General features: G+C 47.6%; 1 protein-coding gene across 11 annotated transcripts in view; it reads right to left on the reverse strand.

Moving 5' to 3' along the window:
* Positions 1-14,051, reverse strand: part of USP22 (ubiquitin specific peptidase 22) — a 1,065,482-nt gene that overhangs the window by 361,569 nt on the left and 689,862 nt on the right. For all 11 annotated transcript variants that reach the window (XM_069645750.1, XM_069645745.1, XM_069645754.1 and 8 more), the window contains one exon: positions 12,063-12,168. In XM_069645750.1, coding sequence (XP_069501851.1) covers positions 12,063-12,168 — 106 coding nt within the window. The remainder of the gene's footprint in view (positions 1-12,062; positions 12,169-14,051) is intronic.

A 14,051-nucleotide genomic window follows, 5' to 3' on the forward strand; every position in this document is an offset into this window, starting at 1 on the left:
TCACTCTAATATCTAACTGCCGCAACCATACCTGTATTATATTTAAATTGCTGTACTTTGTAAATGTAAATGCATATCTCATGCCTGTAACCGCTTCCTTAAGCGCCCTTCTACCCACGGGTCCGGAGCGCTCTACAAATAAATTAAACAAACAGGTAGACACAAAACTTCATGGAATGTTGAGATATACTCTTATTAACCAACACAGAGGGTTGGAGAAAGGCCTAAAGTGCCTTATACGAAGGTGGGATTTCCCTACCTAAATAAAACTAACGATAGTCTGTCAGGAAGCCCAAAGCAAATGTCCATCTGTTTACAAAAAAATATACTTGTCCTCATATCTAACTGTATACAATGGGTAGGAATGTCAGCAGCAAATGTGTTCAGAATAAAAGTTCAGCGTTTCTTCCGGTTCTTAGTTGGAAAATGGATTCCCCTCTACCCCAAGCTTTCATATCTTCCACGGTTTCAATATAAAATAATTCTTTGGGATATTCCATGCTTCCACTGTTCAGTTACCATTCACCAATGTATAAAATTGTTCATTTCAGTTCACACCTTATTTCAATAACAATATGGCTTTTCCTTAGGTGGGTGTATTCAGTCTAGGCGCAGTTCTCACCACGATCCACCCGTTACAGGTCACACAACCCACACCTTATTTGGATCTGTTTCATAGGTATCTTGCCACAAGGTCAGCTTCACAGCAGAGCTTGACTTAGTATCGTTTCAAAAGCCCTTGAAGGTTTATCATCAATCGTTTTAACAAAGTTACTCATACTTGTGGGACAGAACGTCATTTGGGACAGGACCGCAGCACTTTTGTCAAAAAGCATGAAAAATGAACATGTTTGCCCTATTTTTACGCGGTGTACTGCACGCAACTGAGCTCCACCACGTGCATCGCCCTTCAGTCCTTTTCTATCACCAGGTCTGCGACCATTTAAGCAATAATAGAGGATACTTCTTAGAGGGGACGGCGGGCAGGCGTATGGAGGAAAGAACTATGGACTAGGAGTAAGGTAGTCACTACGGTGAGTAACTTTGTTATACTCCGACGTCCCGTCCCCATTCCTCCATACTTGTGGGTGATTCACAAGCACTCTTCATCAATACGGGTGGATGGAAACTCTTTACTGAAAAATGTTTTTAAGAACAGCCTGGGCGAATTGGGCATTGGCCTTGGAGATCAGGTCCCAGCAGTAAGGTTTACAAAAAGGCTGTTGGGGAAGCCCACATAGCCGCCTTGGCTATGGTTTCCCAGGGAACATACTTTTGGCAGGCAACAGCAGCTGCTTTGCCATGTACAAGATGAGCATGAATGCCCTTAGGAAGTTGAAGGCCCTGAATGGTATATGCTTCTGAAATAAAGGAGTCAATCCATCGGCAGATAGCCTTTGACGCCGGTTTCCCTTTTGGGTCTCCGAATGTAACAAAGTGTTGCGAGGAGCCCCTGAGTTTGCTCGTTCTGTCGAGATAGAACTTCAGGGCTTGCCTGACATCTAAATTGTGTAAGACTCAGCATCCGAGGCTGGATTCGGCAAGAAGACAAGTAATGAGATAGATTGATTAAAATGAAAATCGGTAACCACTTTAGGTAGGAAAGAAGGAGTGTGGAGCACAATCTTATCCTTAAGGTGAGGAACGGATGTTCCACAGACAAAGCTTGAAGCTCATTTACTCGCCTTGCTGATGTCACTACAATCAAAAATGCACCATTACAGGAAAGGTATTTGAGATCAGTAGTAGCCATGGGTTCAAATTGTTTATGACATAAGGCGGTGAGGACCACATTTAAATCCCATTTTGGATGAGTATTGCGTACGGGTGGGAAAAGATTTAATAGACCTGCAAAAAGCCTTTTAATGATTGGGTTTGTCAATGAAAAGGAACAGGCGTCAGTGGACAAGTAGGCGGCAATAGCCAACAAGTAGGTCCTGCAGGACAAGACATGGATGCCCAAAGCTGCCAGATGAGATATGAACGAAAGGACAGTGCCAATCGTAGTGTGTCTGGGGTCCAGCTGTTTTGCCAAGGTTAAAACCAGTGACAAAAATGGAGCCATTTGCTCCCATACCGAGACCTTGTAGAAGGCTTCCTGGCTGCTTGGATAATGCGCATATTGTGCTTGTACAAGCTAAACTGTGCTAAGGATTTGAATTCAGGCACCAGGCTGCCAAGCTGAATGATTGTAGGGATGGGTGCCACATCTGCAGATCGCACTGGTGAAGCAGGTCGGGAATCAACAGCAATCTGATCTGGGGAAGAATCGACAGATGCTTAAGTTCCGAGAACCAGAAACTGGCTGGCCACCAAGGAGCTATGAACAGGAGAATGTAATTTGATGTATCCCTGAGCTTGCAGAGTGAACGATGAATCGGAGGTAGAGGCGGAAAAGCATACGCCTTCATGTTCCACAGAATTTCGAGAGCGTCCCCTAGGGAGGAGGCCCAGAGACCATTCCTGAATGCATAAGAGGAAGTTTCTTTGTAGAAGTCGCATAGAGGTCCACTTCTAGTGTCCCATTGCTGAAATATGGTGGAGAGGACGTCTGTGTTCAGTTCCCACTCGTAGCTGGCCGCTGTTTGTCGTCTGAGTGAGTCTGCAGTCACATTGAATTGGCCCGGAATGTGTACTGCCAGTAGCCAAATGCTGTGCTGGATCGCCCATCCCCAAATCTGTATGGCAAGGTCCACAAGAGGTGGTGATTTGGTGCCACCCTGCTTGTTGATATAAAAAAATAAATAAATAATAAAAATAAATCGGCAGAGTTGTCCGTGCAGATGCGGAACACCCTGTTCGTGATGGACGGTTGAAAAGCTTTCAGCACCAGAAATACATCCAGGAGTTTCATATACATTATTGGAACTGCCGGTCCTGCAGCGTCCAAAGATCAAAAACCTGGAGATGATCCAGCGTCACGCCCCACCCCAGAAGGGAGGAGTCCGTGGTAATCGTCACCTGTGGGCCGGGCTCCTGAAAGGAGGCCCCTACAGTAAGATTGTTGGTCTGTCATGCCTGCTGGACATATCTCTGGACCAGGAACGACCTCTCCATACAAAATGAGTTACGCCCATAGAACCACTAGACCATTCTACTCGAAATGGAGGTTGTTCAATGCATTGCCCGGAAAACTAAGTCTGCATTTTTCACGTCATTAAAATTCACGTGACTTAGTTCCGTCACGTGTATCACGGCAGTGCGTACATAAGCAGCGTGGAAACGCTGATCGCTGCTTCTGATTAAGTCAATTTTGGCGTGTTGTAGCTGAACTGACCTGCGTTCTCGCATTCTCTTCAGCAACTTCTTTGGCCTTTTTTGAGCGTGTTTTCCTCCACACGCCAATTCCTGGACCCGTGTATCCTCTTTGCGTGTCAAATCTCCACGCGGACGCTGTCTGCAAGCGCGGCTGTCCTGAGCTGCGTGTATCCTGTTCGCATGCCAAATCTCCACGTGGACACTGTCTGCAAGCGCGGCTGTCCTGAGCTGCGTGTATCCTGTTCGCGTGCCAAATCTCCAGGCGGACGCTGTCTGCAAGCACGGCGGTCCTGAGCTGCGTGTATTCTGTTCGCGTGCCAAATCTCCACACGGACGCTGTCTGCAAGCGTGGCTGGCCTGGCTGCGTGTACGCTGTTGCGTGCAATCCTCCACGTGATTTTCTGAACTTCTTTGAACCTTTGGTGCCTGTGACAGTTAACAGGTGAAAATCTAATTTTGTTCTTTGTGGGAAAGAAAGTATTTCATGAACTATTGGAAGGTGATTGTGCACAGTACTTTGGACGCTATCCTGTGGTGCACCAACCTGGTATCTAGCGTGAGCCTCGTGCCGTTCGGGATAAGTCTCCCTTACTAATCTTCCCCTCCTTTATCGTTGTTTCCACTCCTGGGTTTCTTCATGAGACTTTCGTTGAATTCTTCAGTTTGGCCTTAAGGTTAGTGTTTCGAATTAATGCCAATACTGTGCTATCATAGTGATTTCAGTTTGGGACAGTTTATGATACTTTATCTATCCTAGGCATATCTTACAATACAATACCCACGCCCTTTCCAGTGATCCATCTCTCTGCCTGTTTTATTCAGTCAGAGAGTTGTATCATTTAGAAGGTCTAATTTGACCTGCCTACAATCAAGTCGTGTGAAAAAGGATCTGGAAGAGCCCTACCAATTGTATCCTTTTTTGGTTACCGTATCCTTTTCAATTGATACATTGGTGATTTATGACAGTCGAATACCACCATAGCAAATCTGCCGTCATGCAGGATGGAACTGGGATCATCTTGGAATCCGAGTCCAGAAGCGGACACCAAGAGCTCTGAAGAGCCAGCTGAATACGCCTCATTTTCAGACGTGCAAGAGAAAGAGCAAGTATGCACAAAGTCATGAGGCTCAGAAGTCTCTGGAAACACCAAGCTGTTATGTGCTTTGACTGGATGAAGAGCTGACACGTGGCGAACAGATCCACAATCCTGTCCGCCGTCAAGTACACCCTGGAATCGGCTGTGTTCCAATGGAAACCCAGGAAAATCAGGTCTTGGGAGACCGTCATGGAAGATTTCCACCAGTTCACCGACAGCCCAAGATGGAACAGGAGCTGAAGGAGAGACTAGAGATTGATCAATGCTGTCAGTGGACAACGGCTGCGTAGGAGCCAGTCCAAATACGGCTATACATGAACACCCTGTAGCCGAAGGAAAGCTGCGATGACCGACTTCTTCGTCTAGACAAGCAGCGCCGAGCTGTGACCAAACAGGAGTACACAGAACTGGAAATGTTCTCCTCCCAGGACGAAATGCAGATATTTCCGATGCGGACGCCATATCAGGATGTGCATATACGCATCCTAAAGGTCCACTACACTGAGCCAGTCACCTTTCCGAAGAGGACTTTATTTGGCAGGGAGTGTCATCTTTAATTTCTCATGGGGAAGAAAAAGACTGAACTGGGAAAGATGGAGGATGGTGCGCAGGCCAGCCTGGTTTGGTTTGGGCACTGAACAGACTAGAGTAAAAGCACTCCTCTTGCTCCCCAGGGGGAACAGGTTCCACCGCCCTGAGGTCTAGAAGTTTCTGGACCTCGGCTCTGAGGGAGAGCGTCCTGATCTGTTGGGGGGGTTGAAGGGTGGGATAGAGGGAGGGGCAAGCAAAAGCCTGCCCAAGCGATGGACAAAACCCACCGGTCTTCGGCGATTGTCTGCCACGCCTCCAGATGAGACGAGATTTGTCGTCCCACCGGAGTCTGGTGAGACAGATAAAAAGTATTTTGCAGATTTGTCGGCAGGGAGACTACCTGTCCCAGGTAGTCTCAGGCTGATGGCTGAGAAAGACCGACTACCCTGCCGTTGTTTGACGGGGGCCACCAACCAGAGCTTCAGTTCTGCACACCCGGCGGTCCTGAAATCCCCTGAAGCCAGAGAAGGATCGAGACTGAGACCCTGACCTCTGTGCATAAGGGGCCTTAGCTGCGACCTTCGCCAGGACAGACAAGATTTGGCGGTTTGGGTGCTCGCCTTAGTCTTTGTAAGTTCCTCATCTGTAGAAGAATGAAACAATTCCTTGCCGTCAAAGGGAAGATCAAGAACTTTGTCTTGCACCTCCTTTGAAAACTTTGTCGCATGGAGCCATGCCTGGTGGGAGGTGCCAATTCCCACCATAATGCCTCAAGCTGAGGTTTTTAGATGGTGTGCCGCAGTTTCCAGTAGATCTTGTGCCAGGGTCCGACAAACCGGCCTTAAAGTCATCTAGCCTATCTGCAGGAATGCACTCCTGTAAATCAGCCAACTCCTTCCACAGACTCAGATTGGCTTCTGCCAGAATGAGCTTGGTATTTGCTTGAAGAAGATGGAGTGCTAAGTTGGCAAAGACTTTCTTGCCCAAGGAGTCCAGAATCTTGTCTTCCTTGGACAGAATCTGAGCTGCAGCTGTCGAGGTCACAGAGGCCGGCTTGGGTTGAAGCGTGGCCGCAGCTACCACCGTCGAGGAAGTGAGCGGACAAGACGCCAAGGCTCATCTCCTCAGAGGTGTGAAGCCTGTAACGGGCATCAATCCTTTTTATTGATGTGTAGCTGGGTGAGGGGCTTATCCCAGACCTTACGGGCCTCAGCCAAAACATCCTTCTGGAGGAACAGGCCAGTGAGCTCATGTGGTGACAGAGTGAATGCTCCCGAAAGCACCCCCTCCTGGAGAGCGGGGGCCTCAGGTACTGGAATGTCAAGGAGGGCCATCATATCCAGGACCTGGTCATGGAATGCTCTGACAGAGCGGGGCTGCTCATCGCTATCCTGATCTGTTTCAGGGTCTTCCGGCGAATCGGAAGCAGACACGGCTGGACCGTCTCAGGTTTTAAAGTGCTATCCTGTTCTGCCGATGTCTTCTCTATGGGAGACAGCAGAGGTAGGGGAGGAAGAGCTGGAGGCGGGCCAAGAGGAAGAGGTGGCACCACCGCAGCTGTTGGAACGGCCGGGGTAGACTTCCTTGAAAAGACCGTTAAAACACTCCTTCATGGGATCAGAGTGCATGAGCCTCTGAAATTTCCCTTGAGGATTTAGAGGCCGCCCATATGGGGCAAACCCCCACGAACGCAATGAAGACGGTTGCCAGGAAGGCCCACCACCGACCAGGTCCACAGACCAGTGGAGCAGAAGCAGGAGGAAGCGAGACAGGATGAGGCAGCGGCATCCAAGTGCGCCAGTCATAAGAAGTCATAAGAAGGGCAGAACAGATTTTTACTGTCCACCCGATGGGGAAACGGCTGCTCAGCCCCAAAAAGAAGGTTCCCAGCACCCGACGCCGAGAGCGTAGGTGTAAGAGAAGAATCCAAAATGGCCACCATGGACCATGAGAGATGGGTCGCCATTTTGTCGACGCCTGGAGAGAACTGCGTCACATGTGTAGATGCGTCAACTTCCTCGACAGGCTGGTCAGGGGACTTAAGCAACACCTTAGCCTTGACACAAAGATCCTCAGCAGTGCCAGTACTGGGGGGTCTCGAATGCTTACTGGACATCTTGGAGGACACCCTAAAATTAGCCTAAAAAAGGAGGAACCTTGGCAGAGCCGGTAATGGAGGAGTTACAGTTTATGACCACCCTCTCTGACAACTTGACAGAACCGGTATCACTGCGTACCTGAGCACAGGAATGCTGAGGAATCCACCTCACAGACAAGACCTTCAGAGCAGGTTTCTCGGCTTTGTCGGTACAGACCTTAGCCTCAACAAGAGGGGCCTCAAGTCGTGGCTCGGTACAGAAAGCTCCAGAAAAGGAGACCTCAGGGTGTACCCCGGTATGCAAAGCCACAGTTGAACTGGGCTGAAGTTTAGCACTTGACAGGTGAACCGCGGAACGTGGTCCGGCTTTGGCAGGTCCGTCGTGGGAACCCTCTGAGAAACTCTGGTGCGCCTATTAGGCCTGCGCGGCACCTCAGGTGAACCCCTGGTAGCAGAGCTGCTCAAGCCCCTTCCGGACCTGGAAGACACCGGGAAGGAGTCCCCAGGCCGGGGCGCCCTAAAAAGTAAGGAACTTACCAGGCGTCTCATCTTTTCGTCGATGAAAAGCTGAAAATGAGTTGGAGTAACGCGCTGAAAGGCCACCTCCTACCGAAGACGACTCTGGAATGCCTGGACGGAGAGGGAGTCGCAGTAGAAACACGAATCCCAACGATGGTCTGGGCCCAGACACTCGAGCAGAAAGAATGGGGATCCGCCCTAGCAAAGCGACGTTCGCATGAAGAACAGGACACAAATCCCAGACGCTCCAGAATAGACGGACTGAGCAACCGCAGAACGGGCGCAGGAAAGAAGGACAATGGGAACAAAGAAAACATTTCCCTGTGATGCAGGTGCGTCCAGCCCCGACCACTTGGAGAAAAGGACTGAAGGGTGATGCGCGGGTCGGGGTTATGGCAGCGTGTGGTACCCCACGTAAAAATAGAAGGAAAACACTTAATTTTTTATGCTTTTTGACAAAAGTTCTACGGTCCCGTCCTGAAGGACGGAATGTCCCACAATTATTGAGGAAAGGGGGTGGGACGTATGAGTAGCTTTCACTTGTAATACCAACATGGGCTTCCAAGTACACTCTCCCGCTAGGAAACCCACTCAGTTCTAGTTCTTTTACATGCCAGTATAAGCTTCCCACTACACTCTCCTGCTAGGAAGCTTATTTTTTGTTTCATGGTTCTTTCTCAAAGCACCACCACTTTAGGTGGACGCATTTAGTGACTGGTCCAATCAAGACTTCAGACAAGGCGTTTACTTACCTGGACATGGTAAGTTCCCCTCCTTTTGCAGCCTTCCATTTTTGGGCATCACCTCTCTATCCATAACACAGTCCCCTTTAACTTTAGGTGGACGCCATGTGCATTTAACAACGTCTCAAACAAGACCGTTTGTCCTGAAGAGAGTTCGGTACATCATAGCAGCGCTGCTTCACCCTGTACAGCCACTGCCTACCACCAACAATATACCGAACCAGAAACATCTACCAGTGTGTCGACAATGTTAACGTATTGTTATTGTAAAACAATACAAGAAATAAAATGTCACTCTAACTCACTCAAATATGCAGACCACAATGTGCTCGACTATGCATATTCCACGTGCCACGGCACATTTTGTAAATATGTCTTTGTTAGTTAAAATAAATACTTCTTTTTTGACATTCTTGTATCCCAGAGTGATCTCTTTTGGAGCCAGCAGCCACCTGGCCCCGCTGCAATTGTTTGGTGACCCTGCGTCACGCTTATATCTAGGGTAGCTTATGACTCTAGCTCTCCTAGTTTCATTGTACTTCCTAACCCTCTAGAGTCAGGCCGCCTTACAAAAAAGAGGGTTTTGCCCACATCTCACACAGCTTCTAGGAGACTGCCCGCGAGTTAGTGTGAAAAAATAATCTTTCACTGTTTTTAATTGCTGTAGTACCGTATGTTAAGTGACTGAGTGACACTGGCACTGCAAACCAGGCGGCGGGCCTGTGGCCACTGGCGGCGAGCATGCAGTACAGCCAGTCCCTCTGTATCATCTCCTGCAGGGCCTAGGGCTCACGGGTCTCCTGAAAAGCCAGCCAGGCCGCACCAGGCCTGGGCGCACACGACACAGGGGGTTGATTTATTTGGCACCATGCGAGTGACCCTGTGTCAGTTGGCATGCAGGTAATTCTTAGGAATCGAGTACCAGCCAGGACATAGGCAGGTGCCCAGAGCCCGAGCCACCACACACCCGCACGCGCTGCGCCAGAGACCGTGGGCGCTATTCCTAGCACAGCCAGGGTTAGACTCCGAGCTGCCCCTACAGCCGCTGGTGAAGGGCAGGAGAGCACGTGGTCCCGGGCAGTCGCATGAAGGAGACGAGTACCAGCCAGGAGCGAGCTGCAGGTAAGGTAAGGAGGCGCCAGCGACATGACTATGGCTGTGGTGGGAGCGGGGGTGGGGGGCGGTCAGCGGGCTGAGGTTGGGTGTGGACCGGGACTGCACAGCTTGTTTCAGCTAGGTTTGCTGACCAGCTGCAATATGAAAATTCCATTCTTTCATGTGGAGATATACTGAATGTATGCAGCTCGCTCCTGGCTGGTACTCGTCCCGGCAGGATAGCTCAGCAGCAATGTGCTCACCTTGGACACAAGACGACCCAGAGCAACAAAGGTTCAATCCCCGGGTCCGCGCTTAGAAACCTCTGGGTATTAAGCGTGTTATAATAACATAGCATATCATTTATATTTGATTGATAAGTCATTCCGTCATCTGCGGTTTGCCTAGCAATGTAGGTCCCAAAATAGCAATCTCTGTGGACCATTTTCGGATGCTTCCCGCAAAGAGTTTCAGGAGCATGCACAACAGCAAACCCCAAGAAAATACAGCGAAAATAAATACAAGGAATGTGTGACTCCATGTTACCAGGGCAGCCATTTTCCAGCACTAGGATTTCTTTAATCGAATAATAGTGGTCACCAGATGCTTATATTCGAATGAATATGCGGTGCCGGTGCGGGACCTGGGTCGTGTAGACTGATACACGCCGCCGACTTGATAACTGGTAAGGTGCATGCACAGGGTGTGTGTCCAAGAAGGCTTCTCATTCCGCCAAGGCTAGGTGGCGGGGTGGTGCTGCTGTGTCATTGGGGCTGGCTGGGGTACACACACAAGGCAGTAAAGTATGATGTTGCTGCATGACCCAGTAAAGGCCCTCCTTCCCATAGCAAGCGCTGCATAGACTGCCCGTTTCTAAACGCTCCCAATTTACGAGGGTAAAGGAAACGAACAGAGGTGGCATGATTTGTCCAGGATCACACCCTCTGGCCTAGTGAAGATTGAGGACACTGGGATTCGACCACATGACTGCATCCCCCCCTCTCGTGGATGTCCTGCAGCTTTCCCATGTAGTACATTTGATGCAGTGTGCAGCCCCTAATCTTTGGCCAACAATGCTGTGTAGCCTGGACCCTTAGCAGGGCAAAATTTCACTTTGCAGGTGGAGGGGCTTAGGCGAAGGTCAGCCCGCAAGATCACGGAGCGGCCGGCCCTTGTCTCAATGTATCCAGCCTAATGAGATTTACTATTTGACAGAAATATTACAATGTCATAAATTGCAATTTGTGAATGTGGCTCGCTTTCTTTAGTGCATGCAAGTAGCCAGCGCATGGGCAGAAGGGAGCACAATTCTGCACCTTGCTCACCAACCTGGGCTTCGGGGCACATTGGCCATTGCTGCAGTGCACATCATCGTTTTCACTTTCTCTGGCGCTTCTGAAATCTTTACTGCAATACGCAGGTGTTCTGCAATATATCGACTAAAAATCTACTGTACTTTGTGGTAGATCTCAGCTCGGACTGGATTAGGGCAATAGGGGGCAATATGCCCATGGCCGAGTCTTTATCAAGTGCTGCCTTATTTACAACATTTGTAACATGCCATTTTTTGGTTGTCATTTTAGGTGGTGGTCTTTGGGGCGCCAACGATACTTCCCGCCTGAGGTGCAATCTGGTATCGAACCGGCCCTGCCAATGTCCAACATACATGGGTCTAAACTAGAGTTCATGAAAAGTAGAATTCGGTCACCAGAAACAATGCTGTTTGTTGAGAGTTCAGATTGACAAATTCTCAATAGCTGAACAAGTTGCTCATACAAAATAAAGTTTGGGAGTATTTTGTTCAAAATTGCCAGGAACTAGGAGCTTTTTAGCTGCTGGTTATAGCCAAGGGGAGCTTGGTTACCATGAAACCAACAGCTACTTGCAACTACACTGGACTCCTCAGGCAAGTGGTGCAATGTAAACGTAGTCATGCGATAGTAACTGTATAGGTTTAGAACCATGCTTTAAGGAGAATAAAGAAACCGCCTAAGGGACATTTAATGTATATTGCATAACATTAAATGGGCAAAAAGTTAAGCGTTTACATCTTGTGCTAATGTTAGATTTGCTGCACACTATAGACTGGCTCGTGGTTATCTTGAGGTAGCTCCTGCATAACGGGTGATGCCATATAGTCAGGAGCAGCTTCTTGGTCCTGGACAACAAAACCTAATTTCGACTACTGCTCCATACGCTAGTATCAAGGTATATTAAAGGAATATTGGAGTCTTTCACAAATGTCTTTGAAAGCAGCAGTGCATCAAGTTTAAAAAAAAAAAAATCCTTATAGTAGGCCTTACCCATTGGCATATACTTCAAGGTCTTAACTTTTTTTTTAAAAAAAGCCACATAATTGAGAAACAATCTATTCCTCAAGTCTGAGGAATAAAAGGTACAACATTTTGATGCCACAAAATGCCAAATCTGAAAGTCAGATTTGTTATACAATAAAACGCCGTAAAGAATTAACAGGCACCCTGCCCTAGAATCAAATCAAGGATGAATCGATCCGTTTTAAGTGACCAAGGTGACCTAGTATGAAAGGAAAAAATATACACGAGTTTCATATAGAATTGCCTAGCTACCTCATTATCAAGCAACAGCAGAGAGGTAAATACAGCAAAGAAATTACATATCCAGTGGAAAAGCCGAGTGTGATAGCAAAAGCCAGGTTCATACGTTGCTGAACAGTAAGCACACAAACCGTGAGTTACTTACTGGCAGACTTGACACGTGACGTCAGACTGCAGTCCGCCTGTAAAAATTTGGTCTATGATGCAGTTACAGTGGTTGGGGTTGTTGGCCTTTTTCCCATTATCGTCACCTTGAAATGAAAACAAATAGACAATTTCAGTAATCTAAAGCTTCAATGGACTTAGTTTGTGCAAAACAGATATTAAAACAGGCACCCCAAGAGTTTAAGCCGCTTTACCCAATTTGGATGTTGCACACCAGGAGCTATGTTCATTCACCCAAAATAAGTACAGCGGCTACATTAATAGAACCAAAAGGCACCATTCAAGCCGTAAAAACAGAGGTTAGAACTCATCAATTAACTGATCAGTCCAACAGTTTTTTCACACATGCACTAGGGTCTGGTTGCCTGCAGACCGTGAAAAACTGAAGGATGGTATAGTTATGCACCTGTATATCGACGTTCTACCTAATTCTGTATAAACTACCATTAGGCATATATAATATTAAGGTATATTAACTATAAAACAATGGCATTCGTATTACTCAATTTAAAAAAATGTGCAGGCCTTGAAAAACAAAATTAAACGATTTACATTACATTCAATGAACTATGCGTGTTGGATTTACATAGCACAAGGAGGAAAGCGCGTGGAAAGAAAAACTACTATCTTGAAAGCTATGGAAAGGGACAAGACGCCCAAGCCCAGTCCTGTCCGGTCACATGCAGTCTCCCTGCTTACCAGAGCATAACCAACCACAACAAACTGGTCAATCCTCAGCCCCCGCCAAAATTAAGTACAAGGCACATCATCCTGCTCTCTGCACTTCGCAACACATGAATGGCTTGGACGAAAAGGATGTCATGTTCCAACCAGGTTCAATGACAAGGTTGCACAGAATGTCTTAGTCACAGTAAGTATCCTTTCTAGGGTACAGCGTCCTTGTATCGCCTGCAAGCCGGTAAGATAGCTCAGCGGGTTGAGCGCTCGCTGCTGCGATCTGAGCGTGATCTGCAGGTGGCAGGTTCGAATCCCGGTGAGGCCAACTCAGCCTTTCATTCTTCCGAGGTCGATAAATGAGTACCAATTTCGGTTGGGTGATATTGTATGTAAATATCTGCTCTGTAAAGCACTTTGGTTAAGGCGCTATATAAATAACACATGATCATCATTTTCATCTCCTGGTATTTTAACGTGCATATTACAATGAACATGTTCATCAAATTATTGGGAGTTTGGGGGGTATGGGGTAGGAAATGGCAGATACGGTTTTGGGCGGGTAGGCAATAGCCAATGTGCCCCACGTATTTCCAGCACGTATCTCTGAAAAGCAACCATTGCAACCTTTACTCTGGTAGAGTGTCTCAAATACTGTAGTTCCTTACAGTTCATAGGAACATGATGAACAAACAACAATGCATGCTGCAACTGTCGCATTAGGTGCTTTCTTGCCTCCTGTCTACGTTCGAGCATAGTGACATTTTAATGCCCCTAAAACATCCAAATTGGGTAAAGTGTCTTCTTTAGACGAGGAAGCGCGAGGTCCAGGCTGGGTTTGGACGTATGCTCTGTGTAGAGATGAAATTCAGAAAACACTTTTGGGATAAAGGACATAACTGTACTTAAAACCACCATATTCTAGTGGCAATGCAATGCTCCTTGAGAGAAAGTTTGCAAATTCTTCTGGCTGAAGGTACGGCCAGAAGAAAATTAATCTTTACAGGAACCACAGTGTGCCTAAACTGTTCAGAAATGTGCAACATTGTCAGAATCAGACAAAACAGCCTTCATCCTTTGATAAAAAATGTTTTCTAAAAACAGGTGCGCAAAGCCACTTGCTTTTGTATGGTGTTCAAGTGGACACTTATTTGCTGCATCCACGAGTGCTCGAGGACCCACCTTCCCAGAACTGGAGGACATCTGAATGCCTATTCATGCACAACAGGTTTGGGACCATCCGAATCAGTAGGGTGTCACCTATGAATAACTTCTACTGAGTTCTCAGAATCCA

The sequence above is a fragment of the Ambystoma mexicanum genome, chromosome 2p, assembly GCF_040938575.1.
Source record: "Ambystoma mexicanum isolate Mex_15411 chromosome 2p, UKY_AmexF1_1, whole genome shotgun sequence".
Taxonomy (NCBI): Eukaryota; Metazoa; Chordata; class Amphibia; order Caudata; family Ambystomatidae; genus Ambystoma; species Ambystoma mexicanum.